Source organism: Nothobranchius furzeri, chromosome 1, assembly GCF_043380555.1.
Source record: "Nothobranchius furzeri strain GRZ-AD chromosome 1, NfurGRZ-RIMD1, whole genome shotgun sequence".
NCBI classification, from domain to species: Eukaryota; Metazoa; Chordata; class Actinopteri; order Cyprinodontiformes; family Nothobranchiidae; genus Nothobranchius; species Nothobranchius furzeri.
The window spans coordinates 59455517-59474272 of NC_091741.1; the positions used below are offsets into that span (position 1 = coordinate 59455517).

General features: G+C 41.8%; 1 protein-coding gene across 2 annotated transcripts in view; it reads left to right on the forward strand.

Moving 5' to 3' along the window:
- The window catches only part of LOC107382964 (anoctamin-4), a 101317-nt gene extending 82781 nt beyond the window's left edge, over positions 1-18536 (forward strand). For both annotated transcript variants that reach the window (XM_054739510.2, XM_054739511.2), the window contains 14 exons: positions 1567-1649; positions 1966-2106; positions 2320-2484; positions 2618-2654; positions 2811-2922; positions 3761-3818; positions 4348-4445; positions 5828-5970; positions 6365-6517; positions 6580-6727; positions 7841-7960; positions 8124-8229; positions 9007-9207; positions 17995-18536. In XM_054739510.2, coding sequence (XP_054595485.2) covers positions 1567-1649; positions 1966-2106; positions 2320-2484; positions 2618-2654; positions 2811-2922; positions 3761-3818; positions 4348-4445; positions 5828-5970; positions 6365-6517; positions 6580-6727; positions 7841-7960; positions 8124-8229; positions 9007-9195 — 1553 coding nt within the window. In that variant the 3' untranslated portion in view covers positions 9196-9207; positions 17995-18536. The remainder of the gene's footprint in view (positions 1-1566; positions 1650-1965; positions 2107-2319; positions 2485-2617; positions 2655-2810; positions 2923-3760; positions 3819-4347; positions 4446-5827; positions 5971-6364; positions 6518-6579; positions 6728-7840; positions 7961-8123; positions 8230-9006; positions 9208-17994) is intronic.
- The last annotated feature ends 220 nt before the right edge of the window (positions 18537-18756 follow it).

Here is an 18756-nt window from a genome sequence, read left to right on the forward strand (position 1 = left end):
GTTGTTTTCACAGCTGCACAGACACATCAAAGTCTGTACAGAGAAAATATTTTAGGTTTCTGTAAAACATTCAGATGGAAATAATGTAAATACTGACCTTACAGTCCGTGCCTGTCGGTGCTGTTTGTGTCCTAATGAGAAATCTTCACCAGCAGCAGGAAATCGGTGCAGATCCTCTCATTGTGCTTTTCAGAAGAATGCTCCCCTGTTGGCTCCCCATGCAGACAGCTGAGCCTCCACACTCCAAACATCTCAGCCTGCTGTGTGTTCCACGGGAATGTGGACACAACAGTGATAATGAGCAAACTGAGTGGTTTCAAAAAGAGGATAAAGGCCACTGATTAGCACTGAGTCCAATAAGTAAGCTATCTGAGGACTTTGTTCTGCCTCTCTGAGCCTCACCACCAGGTCTGGAGGAAGAAATCATGAATCATGCCAAAAACACACCAGTTATGTTTATTTGCTCTGGCAGTTAAACCCAGAAATGCTCTGATTTCACTTTAATGTAAATCTGATGCAATTTCTGGTGTTTGGTGTTTTAGTTGAATGCTCTTCTGTTACAAACTTGTTGTAGTTACATTAAAATACTCTTCAAATATTTTAAATCATGATTTCCTTCCAAGAAATTTCTCCAGAATTTCTTAAGGTCTTCCTGAGTTTTTTTTTAGAATCCAGCTTCTCCATTATTTTATCTTTACAAATTTTTACCATATTCTAATAGCTAATTATTGCCTAATTGTACATATTCATGCATACATTATAATGACCTTAGACATAAAAAATCTATTTTTCAACATGTGCTCTAAAATGAATAAATGAATGAATGTCAGTTTTGTTTACATAATCAGATGAAAAAAATCTCATCTGAAACACAAATATTAGAAAAAATAGCTGAAGCTATTTCAAACCCTTCCCAAATCCCAAATCCTCAAGCCTGAAAAACACTCGTTTATAACCTCAAACACGTCCCTCTGGACTCTTTAATCTGGTGTTACCATAAATTAACATTTGAAATGTTTTACTGATTAAGATCATTACATGTAAAAACAAAAATCATTCCTTCTCATTAATGCATCAGCCTAATGTACGTTCTGTACTTTCTTTGTTCATCAGTCATTTTAAAAGATCTGAAACATAGCGACGCTATTTGTAAAAATTGTGTCTTCATCTTGTCAAGTTAAGTCAAAATGCACTTCTATAGCACATTTCAGTTGCAACACCTGTTGCCTCAAAGTGCTGCACACAAAAGGGTTGGAAATTATTCAAATCTAAAAGCAAAAATCCAAAAGGCACTAAAAGTGTCCATAATGGTGAGCAGAAGGTTCAAGGGGTTGCAACAAGAGCCACTGATAAGGCTCTGGAGGCAGGCTGGAACGTTGACTGGGACAGGATCGGGATGAGAGATGCCCATCTAAAACCTCCAAGACTCCAAGTGACTTTTTATAACCCAGGAATAAATAACTCAGGCACGCTAATTCAATTCAAATTCAATTCAAAGATACTTTATTAATCCCAGAGGGTAATTAGAGATCCCGTTAACCCGTTTTACTTTGTCCTGCTTTGCAGCAACAGTCTTCCTAGAGTTCTGGAAAAGACGCAGGGCTGTCCTCGCTTACGACTGGGATCTGATCGACTGGGAGGAGGAGGAGGTAAAATGTTTCTTCATGGTCTCAGTCAGCGGGTCCGCTCTTTCTGAAAAAAAAACAACACAAGTCAAATCTGAATTTAAGTTCCTGCATTTCATTGTAGTTCAGGTCATATGACATTTGTCTAATAGAACTGTGTTTAACTGGTCTGAAATACAAATGTTGAATAAACACACCTATTCTGCTGAAATGCAGAAAGTTTACTCAGTTAAATTAAATTCTGTTAAAACAACAAATGTGTTGAGTTCTTTCAGATCAACAAAATAATAACCTTATCAGAATGGAATTACACTTTTTGTTTCACTTCGCTGGACCTCAGGATGAAGTACGACCCCAGTTTGAGGCCAAATACTCCAAGAAGGAGAGGATGAATCCCATATCTGGGAAACCTGAGCCGTACCAGGCCTTCACCGACAAATACAGTCGCCTCCTTGTCTCAGCATCTGGGATATTCTTCATGGTGAGTTTCACATAGTTAAAATGAAGGTCATGTTTATTTAAATTATTTTGAATAAATGATCCTGTTTGTGATGCATGATGGAATGAGGTATAAAAGTACATTTATTTAACAATAATTTGAAGTTTTGCATGAAAAAACTCAAATTGAACTGTTTGTTCATATTGTAAAAATGGGGTTTGTGTATAAGTAAGAGGGTATTTTTCCATTTTACAGATTCTGGTGGTGATTGCAGCTGTGTTCGGTATTGTGATTTACCGCGTTATCACCGTCAGCACCTTCGCCGCCTTCGGCTGGGCGCTCATCAGGAACAACTCTCAGGTCGCCACCACGGGCACGGCCGTCTGCATCAACTTCTGTGTCATCATGCTCCTCAACGTGGTGAGTTTCAACTTCTGCAGCAACAAAAGAAATCAGAGCTACTGCAGTAAAAATAAGAGTAGCTGAATTCACACCGAAAAAGAATCTCAACCTGCTTTTACTGAAACTTTTCAACCAAGTTTTTTTTTGACAGCTTTATGAAAAAGTTGCTCTTCTGCTCACAAATTTGGGTAAGATGCTGCACCCGTGTTAAATAGATTGATATAAAATATGTTGTTGTTATTAGACTAAAGGAAACTTGTGTATCCAGTGAAAGAGTACTTTCTGTGTTCCTGTATGAATCTGATCATGTGGTAACTTCTCTTTATCCTTTTGGTCGGCCACAGAGCAGCCAAGAACAGAGTCTGAGTGGGAGAATAGTTTCACCTTCAAGATGTTCCTTTTTCAGTTTGTCAACCTCAACAGCTCAACTTTCTACATTGCCTTTTTTCTGGGAAGGTAGGGGGAATAATGCACACCTCACTAATAGATGTAACACAGGAGAAATGATACAGTTGTGCTTTCTGATGCAATAGATGCCTGTAGCAGCAAGACAGACAAAGATTTGAGAGCAACAGCCTTTTTGTGAGCAACAATTTTATGAAAACAATAAATTAAAGTAAATCCAATAAGTTTTAGTTCAGTAAAGCCCAGGTGGGAAGCATCAGTGATATTGCATTATAAACATTGGTTGGTGTTGTACCAATATTTCCAAATGACACAAAGAGTGTTAAGTTGATTATTTATGCTTTTTTTTTAGCTACACTGTGCAATTTTTTTTCATATTTTCAATTTTCTTGAGCCAGTATTTGCTAAAATGACCCTTTAAAGGGTTAGTGAAATGTCACTCAGACCCTCACCACCCTCTTTGGCCAGAACACCGCACTTGCAACTTCAGAGTGCAGGTCTAGTCTCTATTAGACTTAGTAAAGTGGAGCTGACATAGCTGGTGCTGCAGTCTGCTTCCAGCACGTTCCCTGCATGTTTTAGATCATGAACACAGCTGATTTGTTTGATTTAGTGGCGAACTCTCCTGTGGACACTAATGAAGGCTGAGGAGACATTTCAGCTGTTAGAATAAGGTGTTAAAAGACGATCTCACAGCAAGGACATACGTTTAACTTTTGATTTCACTAATGGAACACTAGGGGGTACTACAAGCAAGCCCAAACTGCCTAGTTACTCTTTAACAAACAACTTTTTACAAGAAACCAGATGTGTCACCTTTTCTAACAGGTAGACTTTGTAAGGCTCCTGCTTTAATTCTTTATAACACACCCACTGCTTCTGTTGACAGATTCACAGGCCGACCGGGAGCATATCTACGCCTCATCAACCGCTGGAAACTGGAGGAGGTGAAAACTTTAATTTTCTTGTAACATTAATGATAAACAATGAATTAAAGAGAAACAACAAAACAACTTTGTTGCCTCCAACAAGATTTTTTTTCTGCCATCGGCTGTAAGCGGTACGTCTGGGAACATCCAAGGAATAAACACACTAAAGTGGTCCATAGGGACGAGAGGCCTGAGCTGACACTTTTAGCTGAAGAGCTAATGGATTCATTTTTTTGTTTCTGCAGCTGCAGAAATGGAAGAAAAATAAATAACTAATTGACACGAGGAGCACAAGCGTAGCTGCACTTAGCCTTTTGTTGCTATGGATTTTTATTTTCATAGAGAATGTTATTTTTGTTGATACGCTTTTGTAAGGATGCATAAAACTGTAAAGATGATTAACATAATATAATAAAGTGTATTTTGTTCATGGGTGACAGTAAATGATGTTTATTGGGTTCCTACACACTAAAGCATGTGTTCTAACAAAACGTGACTGCTAATGCCAAGTACACCCAATGACCCCATCTTCATGTTTCTGCTGCAGTGCCACCCCAGTGGCTGCCTCATTGACCTCTGCATGCAGATGGGCATCATCATGGTGCTTAAACAGACATGGAACAACTTCATGGAGCTTGGGTACCCGTAAGTTTAACTTAGTTTTGAAATGTCTTATCACCCTTACTTGTGTGCATTGCCTGTTGAGAAATTACCACCTTTAGACATTCTAGTGGGTCGATTAATTACACACAGCTTCTCTTTCCACCCTATGTTCATTGGTTAGTGCATAAAGAGCAGGTTCCCTGAGAAACCATTTTTTACTTGTTATTTTTTTAAATGATCACTCAGAGTTTAACCCAGCAGGCTGAACATGAAACTAGTCTTCTACCCATATTTCCTGCATTAGCTTCTGATAGAAAATAGACGGTGAAACTTTAGGATTTTAAAATCATGACTGATCTACGTCACACTGTCATTGAAATTGCATGGGACTCAATCATGACGACTCATGACGGAGAAGACTATTGTTGGTTTAGCATCCAGGAAACAGCAGAGAACATCTAGGGTGGTAGAAGCTAACATTAGCATTAGCAACTCCACAACATGGCAGAGCTCCTTCAGGCTTGTTTTATTTGTAGGGATAAAACATCAAAATTGAATAGCTAATGGAGTCAGAGTTATGTTGCTGTTAGCCAATCAGAGCTGAGATGTCAGAAAATTAGGAAATAAGACTCCAAATCCTGCCATCTGAAACTACTTTCACCTCCAGCTATCTCTACGTCCTCCATCAGGAGCATCTGAGATTTTTTTTCTCCCCAGAGAACAACTTACAAGGCATCCAGTCCAACTAGAGACTGCTGCAAATCTACTAAAGATATTAGTAAACTTGATCTTTAATGCAGAATCTCATTTAATGAATGTCTGTATAGCTAGCTAGCAAATATCCACTGTATCCTGTTTATTTACTTTACCATACAGTTGTTTTATTGGACAAAATAATTCTGTTTGAAACTCCATTAGACCAGCACTTAACAGTCATTGTCAGTTATAGTCATTCATATTTTGGGATATTCCTTTTACATACATTTGACCTGAAATACAGAAAATCATGAAAGATAATTATGAGAGCATATTCTTCCTTCCAATAATCATCCACTCATTGTGTTTTCAACATTTATGTCCTGGGAGTGGAGGGCGTGTGGAGGGGGAAGCACCCAGTTATGTAAAGTAAGGGAGGAATGGCTAAACATCAGGTGTTCATACAGCCTTGCAGTGTTTCCTATCACAAGTTACACTTCAGATTTTGTCCTGTTGTGTTTATTTCCTCTGAAAATGTTTCGTTCAGAGCAGTTTTCCTACTTGGACCGCCATCATTTGCACATCAATGACATAGCTTGAAATGCTTGTGACCAGTGGCAACAGTTCACACCCAGTAGTTCACATTTGCAAAAAATATTAAATTTATGTTTATTGCATTCCTTAACAACTTGCTGTAAACAATAAACTGAGTTGTGTTGCTTCGTCAGACTCGTCCAGAACTGGTGGACTCGACGAAAGCTGAGGAGAGAGCACGGCCACCACACCATGGCCAATCTGCCTCAGTGGGAGAAGGACTTCCACCTGCAGCCTGCAAACGCCTACGGACTTTTTGATGAATACTTGAAGATGAGTATGTTGTCTCTTGGTGCTCTTTCCTACATCATTTTAATATTTAGTGGACGTTGTGATAACTCGTGTATATGATGCAGTAATCTTCCTGAGCACAGCTTTGTTCCACCGCTGCTGTCCTTGCTCTGTAATTGTTATGAAGACCTTCAGTGGAGTGGTTTGAGAATGGTGTGTCTATCTGTTCCTTCCATTCTTATTGTTCTGTGATGAATGATACACAATAATCAACAGTCTTTACAGATAAAAGAGACCTAAACACACAATTACAACAAATTTAACTGCAGCTGGACAGAAACACAAGTGTGGCTTTAAGGCAGAAAATGCTTGTGATTAGGTCAAAGTTCAGACTGAAGTGACCTCAATCATGTAGCTGATGGCTTGTTTCTTTGCCCCAGTTTTACAGTTTGGCTTCACCACCATCTTTGTAGCAGCGTTCCCTCTGGCTCCTCTCTTGGCGTTGATCAACAACATCATTGAGATCCGTCTAGACGCCTACAAGTTTGTCACACAGTGGCGCCGACCTCTGCCATCACAGGCCAAAGACATAGGTACGGAAATAAACATTTCCTCCTGTACATTTATTTTCCTGCCTAATCACTGCTTCCATCAGGAATCTGGTATGGAATTCTGGAAGGAATTGGCATCTTGTCTGTCATCACCAACGCCTTTGTCATTGCTGTTACCTCGGATTTCATCCCTCGTCTCGTTTACGCCTACAAGTATGGACCTTGTGCTGGTCAGAGCCAATCTGCAGAAGGGTGAGAAATGACAGTATTTTCCTGTTTCACGTGTAATTAATCCTAGATCGTATTTTAGGCTTGGGGAATGACACAAGCAATGATCATACTTCCTCCGGGATCAGGCGACTTACAATTAATTGATGTCTTTCTGAGTGCTCCTTCTCAGTTGAAGAAGTGTACTCACTCACATTTTAGCTTTAGATCAGCCATTGATAAAGAATGGTACCTAACCATCCTCCCAGAGGGACTCCTCCCAAACATCCAACAGCAGTGATTAACATTTGCAGTATAGTGGAGCATCATATCATAGAATTAAAGCCATGAATTAAGTGGCCAAGAGAACAAAAACAATCTATTTTCTCCTCCTTGTCCCTAGTCAGAATGCAGGAAGGAAGTTAAGAAATCTTCTTTGCTCCTTCTGAGGGGTTCCTAGACATTACCATCTTTTAATTTCTGAATCAGCTCTCTGGTGTCCTCCCAGAGCTCCTCACCTTTCCTCTAGAGCTAACTCTGGCCACTCTGCAGGGGAAGATAATTTTAGTGGATTGTCTCAAGATATTCCTTTCCTCCAGTTTAGATCCAAACCTTGTGACCATAGATGAGTGTTCAAACGTGAACAAAGCAGTTAAACTTTTCTTTCGGCCTCAGCTCCTTCACCATCACAGACCAAATCAATATCCTCATTATTGCTGAGAAAGCCTCAATCCTTCAGTCTATCTCTGGTGCCATCCCATCACTCAGGATTATTTCTATTGTGAGACTTGGAATATTTTACACCAGTGTTTGATGATCGTGGGTCATCAACATTTCTTGTAGCCCTGATTTGATGAATCTTCCACAAAGGTCTGAGATACAAGGTTAATCAGGTAAGTGTAATATTTGATGTAAAGTGATGTTGGTCTGTCCTTTACTGGTCGATTAGGTGAACGTCAAAATGTGACTCACTGTATAAACTTCATGTATTTGAAAACCATGAAATAAGCAAATTTCTAATTCAGTTCCAATAGAAACATCTAGCAGAAAGATCAAGGAGCACTGAAGCAGAAAACTTTGTAAAGACATGTAATTCTCTGACTTTTGACCAGGACTGTAGGTGTGTTGATTAAATGTACTTTACATTGTTTTCCTCAGATGCATGATGGGATATGTCAACGCCAGTTTGTCCATCTTCAGAGTGTCTGATTTTGAGAGGAGATCTCAGCCCAGGACTAATGGTTCAGACATGTTTGAAGAAGCAGTGAGGTTCTGCAGGTAGTGTGGGGTTAAAACCTTAACAACTTTTGGGTGAATCAGACTTTTTATATTTCTCAAGAACAGAATGGAACTTTACGAAACCATGGCACCAAGCCATAAAAACATGCAGTTACAAAGCTTGTGAAAATGTTCCACTGCACCTCTTCCCACCACACTCCAGGTACCGTGACTACAGAGAGCCTCCAGACTCAGCCGAGCCCTACTCCTACACTCTGCAGTTCTGGCACGTCCTGGCAGCCCGGCTGGCATTCATAATCGTTTTTGAGGTCAGTGATTTGAAATTGGATAAATGACACCTGACAGGATTTCTGGTGTTCTGGTTTTGTGAGCCTTCTGCCTTCACCCCTCAGAGCCTGTCTGCATGATGTTCTGGATTTCGCTCATTTTATCACAAAGCACTACCAATTAATCAGGGGTGCTAAAAAAATTGAACACGAGTGTGGAGACTGTCTTCTTCTATTTTCTGCTGCTGAAGCATGACCCGACTAAGGTTTATTGTCTCACTAATCACTGACTAATGTACAGACTTGAGTAAAACATCTTCAGCAGTCCCAATCTTTTTATTTTGTCACTTAAAACTGTTGGTTTGATTAAACCTTGCTACAGGTGGATGTATTTATTGCATAGTAGGATCTGAGAAGGGGCTTAATTTACAATGTTTACATGTGTGTGTGTGTGTGTGTGTGTGTGTGTGTGTGTGTGTGTGTGTGTGTGTGTGTGTGTGTGTGTGTGTGTGTGTGTGTGTGTGTGTGCGTGTGTGGGTGTGCGTGCGTGCGTGTGGGTTTAAGTGGTCCACACTCAATGCAGTTTTCCTTGGCTGCATGGCGCTGCAGTTGGAATCCTGCAGCCGTTCAAATGGAGTTTGTCTTTTGTCTCCATGCTTGTGTTGATTTTTTTTTTTTTTGGGTACTGACAAATTCACAAGAGGTATTTTAGTTCAAACAATTAAAGCTGGATTGGATGTCAAACACCAACAGTTTCCCGTAGAGATAACCCACACAGTTTATTCTGGTTAAAGAGATATTTTCTCTCTGTTTCTGCAGCACATGGTCTTTGCCATCAAGACCCTGATTGCTTACCTGATCCCCGACCTTCCCAAGGACCTGCGGGACCGAATGCGCAGGGAAAAGTATCTGATCCAGGAGATGATGTATGAAGCCGAGCTCGAGCGGCTGCAGAAAGAAAAGAGGGAGAAGAAGAAGGGCCGAGTCCATCACAAGGAATGGCCCTGAACATAACAACTGGTACAGATTCATGAACCATTTCACTTTTATTGTTGAGTAATAGTTAGTAGAAAAGTGTCTTCTTTCTCCCACTAAACGAAAGTAATCCAGAGAAACAAAATACATTTGAATTAAACTACCTCAGCTTTTTTTTGTTTTTAACTAAAACTGGTTATATTATTAAAAGAAATAATTATAACTAATTTTGGACACATGTTCTCACATTAGGACAAAATGACCAAACACTTATGAAGAGGGAAAAGAACAATATTCTCTTCTTTTAACCCTCTGTGATAAACTATTTATAATATAAGTCTAGGGGAAATGTTTCCATATTCATGGTAGATTGATACATCCCACACTTTAAAATAATCAAGCATAAACTAGCATCTTTATAAATCAATTGATTGACCATCAAAATGGTGCTTATTTTTTACTTGAATTTGTGATCATCATTCCTTTGTTTTATGGTATTAAAACAATGTTATTTTATGGTAGACATTGTTTTACTGATTTGAATTTGTTTTAAGATCATTATGATTTTATGACTTTATGATTTGTTTTGTTTTGATCTATGTGAAGCACTTAGTGATTTTCTGTCTGAGTGCTATATAAATACATTTACTTACTTACTAATTAGGATATCCAACTGGATTTCTTCAGACAAGGCATCATGCACTAAAACTTTATATTAATATATTATGATGATGATAATAATTTGCTATCTTTCTGTTTCATGCTTTTTGTCTCTCAGTATTTTGTATTAATCAGAATAAAATAATTTTGTGCTGATTTTTTTAAATGGTCATACAATTTTTAAGTTGGATTCATGAACAAGTGAACAAACAAAATAAAGCTAACTGATTGATTTACTTTTGTTATTAGAGTCAAAGAGGTTTAAATATCTAGCCTGGCCTGCCGGACTCATCTTCTGTTTAATTCAGCAGGCTATTAAAGAGCAAGTCACTCCAAATCAACATTTTTTTTGTTGATAAACTATATAAATGAGTGTCTGGTTATGCTGTAGAGAAATGTAGTCAATAACTAGGCACTTTAGTGCATCTTAGTTAAAATTTAAATATTCTGCCTAAAACTGTCAGCGATGCACTGTCGTCAGGCAAAAACTCAGCACTGCATTTGAATTTAAATCTGCCATCACTATTGGCTAAGAGGTACACTGTGATGTTAGATGGTACATTATGATGTCACAATGTCATGAGTGTGTGTATTTGTTAGCGGCTCCGCCCTCTCGGTCTGCTAAGCAAAAGCATTTGTTGCTTTTTTCAAACAGGAAGTGGGAGTTGAGTAAGTATCTGGCAAGGGATGACTTGCTCTTTAAATCTCACATCTGCGTAAAACTACAGAAATTAGCTCAAATGAGCCTTTGTTGGAATTCATGACTAATTTAATGCCTAATTTAAAGTGTATAAGCATTTGATGAAGTGACAGAATGCACATCCAAATTAATGATGTTTTACGAATGTTTTTCCTAGAACGTGTCATGTAGAAAATCTTGTAAACTGATAAAGAATGTTTTTTATCCAGACGAACTCAGACAAACATGCATGTGAAAAATTGGCACAATTAAAGCTGCAATAGCAAATTTGCAAAACAACCTATATCAAAACCTTTTTTTCATGCCTCTTAACAATGTTCTAACATAATTCAATTCAATTCAAGTTTATTTATACAGCGCCAAATCACGACAAGAGTCGTCTCAAGGCACTTCACATAGTAAGCATTCCAATACAGGTCAGTTCATTAAGCCAGCCAGTAAAAAGTTTCCTATATAAGGAACCCAGCAGATTGCATCAAATCACTGACCGGTGTCAGCAACTTTACAGCAATCCTCATACTATGCAAGCATGCAGCGACAGTGGAGAAGAAAACTCCCTTTTAACAGGAAGAAACCTCCAGAAGATCCTGGCTCAGTATAAACAGCCATCCACCACGACTCACTGGGGATCGAGAAGACAGAGCAGACTCACACACACGCCAACACCAGTGCACCCACACACACAAACACACATCCACTCACACAACATATATACCAAGTAGTGTTTCTATGGTTACATTGTGATTTCTTTGTAAATATTCCATTTGGTGAGAGATAAACTTTATTGTATTTATCCTAGTGAATCTATAATTAAACGGGTAAACTAGTAGTAGCACATTCAATGTCAAAGAAAGTAAAAAGTTATCAGGAGAGGGAGAATGTTTAAGTGGTTAGCAACAGTGTTCAAGCTGATGGCCCCCTCCACGTGGGCACCCTAGCTCAGCAGATCATTGTATCTTCTTCTGGGGAGAAAAAACACTTGGAGAGAAAATAAAGTTAACAGCTGAAATAACAGGAAATAATACAGTTAAAGAGCAAATTGTAGAAGAAAGTAGTCGAGTGTGGAAAGTGGTGAGTATGTCCTCCAGCAGTCTAAGCCTATAGCAGCATAACTACAGAGATAACTCTGGATAATCTATCCTATTTAGATGGAGGCATGTTGGAGGCAGGGCAAGGGAGAGCTATCTTTACCGACTGTACACTCCACCTCCCTCTACTCCCCCACTTGTCCAGATCTAGGCTAACATCAGATTTTAACCATAAGCCCTATCAAATAAAAATGTTTTAACCCTCTGGAGGCAGGTGTTGCAGATTTGCAACGTTAAAACCTACCTACCTGGTTACTCCACATATGTATTTCATTAGCATTTTTAACTCAGAAGTACCCCTGAAGGTCTTAGTTGTTCGTCCTTTTATCAAAACTTATTTTGAGCCTGAGAGGGTTAAGCCTAGTCTTAAAAGAAGACAAGGTGTCTGCCTCACGGACTAAAGCTGGGAGTTGGTTCCACAAGAGAGGAGCCTGATAGCTAAAAGATCTGCCTCCCACCCTATTTTTAGATATTCTGGGAACCACCAGTAAACCTGCAGTCTGAGAGCAAAGTGCTCGGTTAGGAACATATGGAACAATCAGGTCACTGATGTATTATGGAGCTTGATTATTAAGAGCTTTATGTGTAAGAAGGAGGATCTTAAAATCTATTCTGAATTTAACAGGTAGCCAGTGTAGGGAAGCTAAGACAGGAGAGATATGATCTCTCTTTTTAATTCTCATCAGAACTCTAGCTGCAGCATTTTGGACAAGCTGAAGACTTTTAACTACATTCTGTGGACTTCCTGAGAGTAATGAATTACAGTAATCCAGTCTTGATGTAATAAATGCATGAACTAGTTTTTCAGCATCACTCCTGGAAAGGATGCGTCTAATCTTAGCAATATTCCGAAGGTGGAAAAAGTAAATCCTTCAAACCTGTTTAACCTGGGATTTGAATGACTCGTCCAGGCCAAAGATAACACCAAGGTTCCTTACTTTGTTCTCGGAGATTAATGTAATGCCATTCAGGTCAGGTGATTGACTAAGCAATTTCCTTTTCTGGATTTCTGGTCCAAAGATGAGAACTTCCGTCTTGTCTTGATTTAAAAGCAGAATGTTTAGAGACATCCAATTTTTTAATGTCTTCAAGACAAGCCTGTAATCTAACTATCCGATTAGGTTCGTCAGGGTTAATGGATAAATATAACTGAGTATCGTCAGCATAACAGTGGAAGTTTATCCCATGCTGTCTAATGATTTTACCAATTGGAAGCATATGTATAGTAAAAAGAATTGGTCCAAGCACTGAGCCCTGGGGTAATCCACAAGTAACCCTGGAGTATGAAGACGATTTGTCATGTACGTTTACAAAATGAAATCTGTCAGACAGGTAGGATTTAAACCAGCCTAGCGCTGTTCCTTTGATCCCTACAGCATGTTCAAGTCTTTAAAGAACATTGTGATCAACTGTGTCAAAGGCAGCACTGAGATCTAACAAGACTAGAACAGACACAAGATTCTTATCTGAGGCCATGAGAATATCATTTGTAACTCTCACTAATGCAGTTTCAGTACTGTGATACTCTCTAAAACCAGACTGAAATTCCTCAAACAGAGCATTAGTGTTTAAATGCTCACATACTTGGATGGCCACTATTTTCTCCAGGACTTTGGATAAAAATGGAAGGTTAGATATTGGTCTATAATTCATTGGGTCATCTGGATCCAGAGAATCCAGAATAAAATAGAATTACAAACACCACCAAGGGTATTAGACTTTTATAATCTCAAACCCCCCAAACTACTGTCTAAAGTATATAAGACACTGTCCAAAATAGACGATAAAATTGCAATCCCTATTGAAAAATGGGAGGTGGATCTATCAGTTAGCTTTGACCAGGACTTCTGGTCCCAAACTTGTTTAAAAACTTGTAAAATGATCAGACACCCCAATTTACAATTAATTCAGTACAAAATTCTACACAGAGTACACTATACAGGTCATTGGATGTTCAAGATGGGGTTTGTGTCGTCTGACACCTGTACACACTGCACAAACAACATTCCTGACAATTACTTTCATGCACTGTGGTCCTGCCCACCTGTCCAGGAATTTTGGGGTGGAGTATGTGAGGATCTGTCAAAATGTCTGAAATGTCATATCCCAACTTCCCCCTCTCTTTGTTTACTGGGGAAGCTGGACGATGTCCCGATTGCAACATCTTTGGTTCACGTGGTTCTGACTGCCATATGCATCGCTAAGAAAACAATCCTCTTGAATTGGAAAAATAGAGAAAGTCTCTGCATTAACCAGTATAGAAATCTTTTGTTAGATCATATTGCACTTGATATAGCCTCTGCTTCCACTTCAGATGAATCTCTCTGGGCTCCTTTGATCGGTTCCATCACATAGCGAGGGTGGGGGGCCGTTGATGTTGTCCTGCGGGATGGTGTGGGTGGGGGGGTGTGGGGTCTGAGTTTGGAGTATCCGGATGTTCCCTGGAGGTGGGTTCACTGGGGGTATCTGGGGCTGGGGGGCCATTGCCCCCCTCTGGAGGTGCTTGGGTTGCCTCGGGGGGTGGACTGCTGGCGGTTGTGAGTGGGGCCCCTTGGGGATCTTGGCGGCGGCCATGGGTCACTGCCTGGCGGCTGCAATTTCCCTGGGCGGGTCTGGGTGGGGGCCTGGGGGTTCGGGTTTTGGGGGTGACCGGCCCCGTGTGGGGTTCTGGGCGGGGCCTTGGGGGTCGGGTCCTGACATGTATGCTGCCGGGAAGAAGGCAGGGACACCCAGCAGTGCCTGGCCCGGGTTCGGGGGCATCAGGTAGACCTTGGCTCCTCTGCCGTTCCATCACAGGGGAGGGGGAGGTCCAGGAGGGGGAGGACCCAACCTTACCTGGATGTCCCATGTCTTATATATTCTGGAAGTTGTGCAAATGCAGGGGTGGGCATAGATATTCTGCTGGGGTGGGGCTGGGTTGGTGCCCTCGGACTCCGTGAGGCTCTGTAATGCTGCTGCTTTGGGCCCTGGCAGGATGGGCTGGGGTCTCCATGCCCTGGGTGGCAGTTTGACAACAGAGGTGCCTATTGGGGCCAGTAGGGGAGCTGGCTCCCTGGAGGGCTAAGCCCAACCAGCCATTCCTCCCCATCCCCACATATTTCTCTCCTCCTGCTCCCTCACATCATCACACAAACATACACATAGGACCTTGGGGGGTGGGCAAGTCAGGGAGTGCGGGTATGGACCCCATTTCCGTATTCCTGTGAAAACCTGCCCCCCAATTTTATTTGCACCTTATACACTTCCACTGACGACATTTCACACAAACACACACTTAGGGCCTTGGGAGTGAGCACATTCAACGGCATTTGGCAGGGGGATATTTCAGCCTCCTCCCGAGTGCCGGTGCCCACTTCCAATTTTAAAACGCACTTAGACACTGATGGCTGAGGGTGTAAGTGGGGTGGTGCAGTGGCATCAGCTGGCATATGCTGGATGATGCCCGCACTGCCCACTCACCACAGCCATGGAATACACCTCATGATCACACAACACTATATTGGAGCAGGCGGAGGGAGACTAGGGGTCTTAGCCACCTCTGTTGTTGCTAGGCTTCCTGGGGCTGGAGGCTAGGAGGGAGATCTGGCTGTCTGGTTGGGGTCTGGGGTGGTGGGTTGCTGTGCTCAGCGTTGGGCGGGGGAGCCTGCTCATCAGCACCCCAGCAGAAAGGGTCAAACTCTGGTTACCGGTGATGGTTGTACCCAATGTGCAGCAGTACCGGGACCAGAGTGAATAGGGTGTGTATGGGGAGCATGAGTGGGTGTCCGGCGTGCATTTTTGTAAGTCTTGGGTTGTATGTGCATGTGTGAGCATGAGGGAGGGAGCGTGTGACTGTGTTTGTGTATGACTGTATATGTCAGGTGGGGCCTTTGGGTCCTCCCCTCTCCTGGAACTTCTCTTGATGATATAGATCTCTGTCCCCCCTCCCCCTGCCACACCTGGTGTGGGGGCTTGTGCCTTGGTCTGCCTGAGTGTTCGTGGCAACCGGGTCTGGGGCTTTAAGATTTTGGCATCTGCCTGTTAGATCCCGGTGGCTGCCTGGTGGGGTCTGGGTCCCTGGGCTCTGCTGGGTCCCCGGCGGGGGTGGTCGCCCCTGGGTCCCGGGTCGCTGGGTCCTGGACTCGGCCGGCTAGGGGGTGGGAGGCTGCGGGCGGGCCTGTGGGCTTGCCGCTGATATCTCCAGGGACTCTGCTGGCTGCTGGTTGTGGCCCCCCGGGGCGATCCTCTGTGCCTCTCGAGGGGGGCGGGGGCCTTCCTGGTTGCAGTCTCCTTGGGGTTCCTGCGTTCTGGGGCAGCGCCTGGATCTCTGGGACTTGGAGCTCCCCCCGTCTCCTGCGCATCTTTGGGGGGCGGATCTGTGGTCCCTCACACTCTCTGTTGGGCGCTCCTATAGAAAAACCTTAAATAAACAAGCGCGTGTACACACACAGGTGCGCACATGGTGCTCTCAAAGTATGGGCTTGGGCACGTTGAACACAGGTCTTAAGACTATGGTGGGCACTTAATGTGTTGTGATTTATTATCGTGATTCTTCAGTTAAGCAATGTTGATTATATGTATATATATATTTTTTTCTTTTCATCAAGTTGACGCAGTGATAGGTTGATCTTGTTGTATTGTTGTTGTGTCCCTTTTTTGTGTCCCTTTGTTTTTTTTTTGTCTTTTTTTCTGCAGGTCTAGAAGCAGACTCTTGTTCATTATTGTTTATTTTTGTGGAACCCCCCCCCCCCCCCACCACCACCTTTTATTTTCCTTTCTCTTTCACCTCTGTCTCCGTGTCTGGTCGGAATTACAAAGCATTCAACAACAATAACAATAAAGTTTTAAGTATCAGGTGTGACATTAAAAGCAAACGCTTTGATGCTCCACCTGAGAATAAATCTGTAAGGCTTGTCACCAGCATTCAGACATCAATTCTGCTTGCTTCACAGCCAGACAGGACACGGTAATAAAAAATAAAAAAAAATAAAATAAAAAAAAGATATTGGTCTATAATTCATTGGGCCATCTGGATCCAGAGAAGGCTTCTTAAGTGAAGGTTTGATTACGGCAAATTTAAAATCCTGTGGTACATACCCATTTACTAAGGATAGATTGATTATATCTAGAATGGGGGCAGTAACCAAAGGAAATGCATCTTTAAATAATTTGGTTGGGATTGGATCCAAAATGCAAGTTGGAGGTTTGCATGATATATGACATAGTATAGCTATAAAAAATATTGTGGAAATTAAAAAAATTTAAAAAAAAAGGTGTGAAATGGTTCCCTTAACATTTGTCTAAAAACCTCTGCCAATAACACTCTTTGGACCGAAAGCAGCTATTGGAACATCCGGCTGTCAGTCTCTCTGAATCGCCGCACTTCCCTGAGTCCTTCACTCATAATGGGCTCGACACACGGGAGGCGACATCGCCTCTCCTCCATTCATGTTCAATGAGACATGCGCAACAAAGTGATAATCGCGGGTGTCCTTCCTACCAAGCGAAACGCGAAAAACGTGCGTGTGAAATTTTGCGCTCGTGCACAGGCGACCCAGCGACGCAATCCCAGAAAGTTGAAATATTTTCAACTTTTCATCATTGTCGCTCGGACGAGGACCAATCAACGGCGGTTTCATTCACTGACCAATGAGCGGGCAGGATGCTCCGTACACCTCCGAGCAAGCATGGAGGAGAAGTTGATTATTATGTTTTTATATAGTAAAATCTGAAGTAAGATTTCCCATAACTCTAGCAGCACCTTGTGAAACATCATATCTACCACTTTATTAACTCTGAACCGCTTAAATAACCTTAATTACCTCCAACCTGACACAGCCAAGCAAAACAACGGAAGTTTCGATTTCGCCATGGAACAGAACGCGTAGACGGCTTTGCCGCTGGCCGCTGCGGCGGATCGCCTCCCGTGTGTCATGTGATAAAAGCGATGGCGACAAATTTCTCTGATCGCGGTCGTTTGTTGCCTCCCGTGTGTCGAGCCCATTAGCCTCACGTATTTAGCAACAGAACACCACTGGTGTGAGAGATTCTCCACTCAATAATATCAGAGAAGGAGTAACACCTGGCTGCTATAATTTCAACTTTGGGACAAACTACCAGAGTCCAAAAAAGAAAAACATAATTTGAAGTCAAGGACACACGTTTACACCGAGAAAAGGCGACTGGTGTTTAGCACTATCTCGTTTCCTCTGACAATGCAGGTTCTTGTATCAAGTGGGCGAGGCCTAGGAATGATAGCTACAGGAGGGGTTTAGGTTCTGTGACTGTAGTTAAAAGCTAGCTTGTTTTGCAGATTTACTGTTGCAGCTCAAGCAGTAAAGGTACAGGTCAAAATGAGCAACTTTTGTTTTTACAGTTTTCATATGAGGTCTCTGTGTTTTCCAGATGATCTTCTGGTGTTTTCTTTGCCCAGAGGAGGGCTAGCACTGGGTTCCCTGCATGTTCTGGACTCTCCTGCTTTCTGCCTGCCATGTTAGGCCAGCACCTCCTGTTGGACAGTTGCAGAACTGCACCCAAAACGTGTCTGGACACACATCAGATGGGACAACCGGCAGCAAGTTTTGGCACATATTTCTTCTATTTGGACTCTGGGTAGAAGCCAGCTTCAGCTCCTGAATGTAGATCACAAGCAAGATTCAACTTCTGTAGATTGTTATTTTTATTTTTTTTAAGTGACCGGATGCTCCGTAGGGCTTAATGAACTATGGACTCTGTTTACATTTCTCCTTGGTGGAGGAATTCCCACTTTGATTTCTTGTTAAATAAAAGTTGGAATGAATGGTCTGCTCTAGTGTAGCGTAGCTACATAAAGATCCCTTCTACCGAGGTTGCTGTGGTACAGTCCTCTGTCAGCTCATATTACAGATGCTTTCCAGTTGAATTTAGGTTGATATCTGCAGTAATAAATATTATTTATTGTAAAGAAATGTTACCTTTGTGAGTGTTTTATTAATATATATTGCCAAAAGCTGTTTAATCTCAGAATCACGCCCCTTATGAATACTTTCCTAACTTCCTCCTGCCATGTAAGACCAACACCTGCCAGAACCAGAAAAAGCCAACTAAATGTCCATGGAGGAAACTATAGTTTGGTTTAACTCTTTACTAGAAATACAAACTATTCAAACCTGTATCACATTACATGAA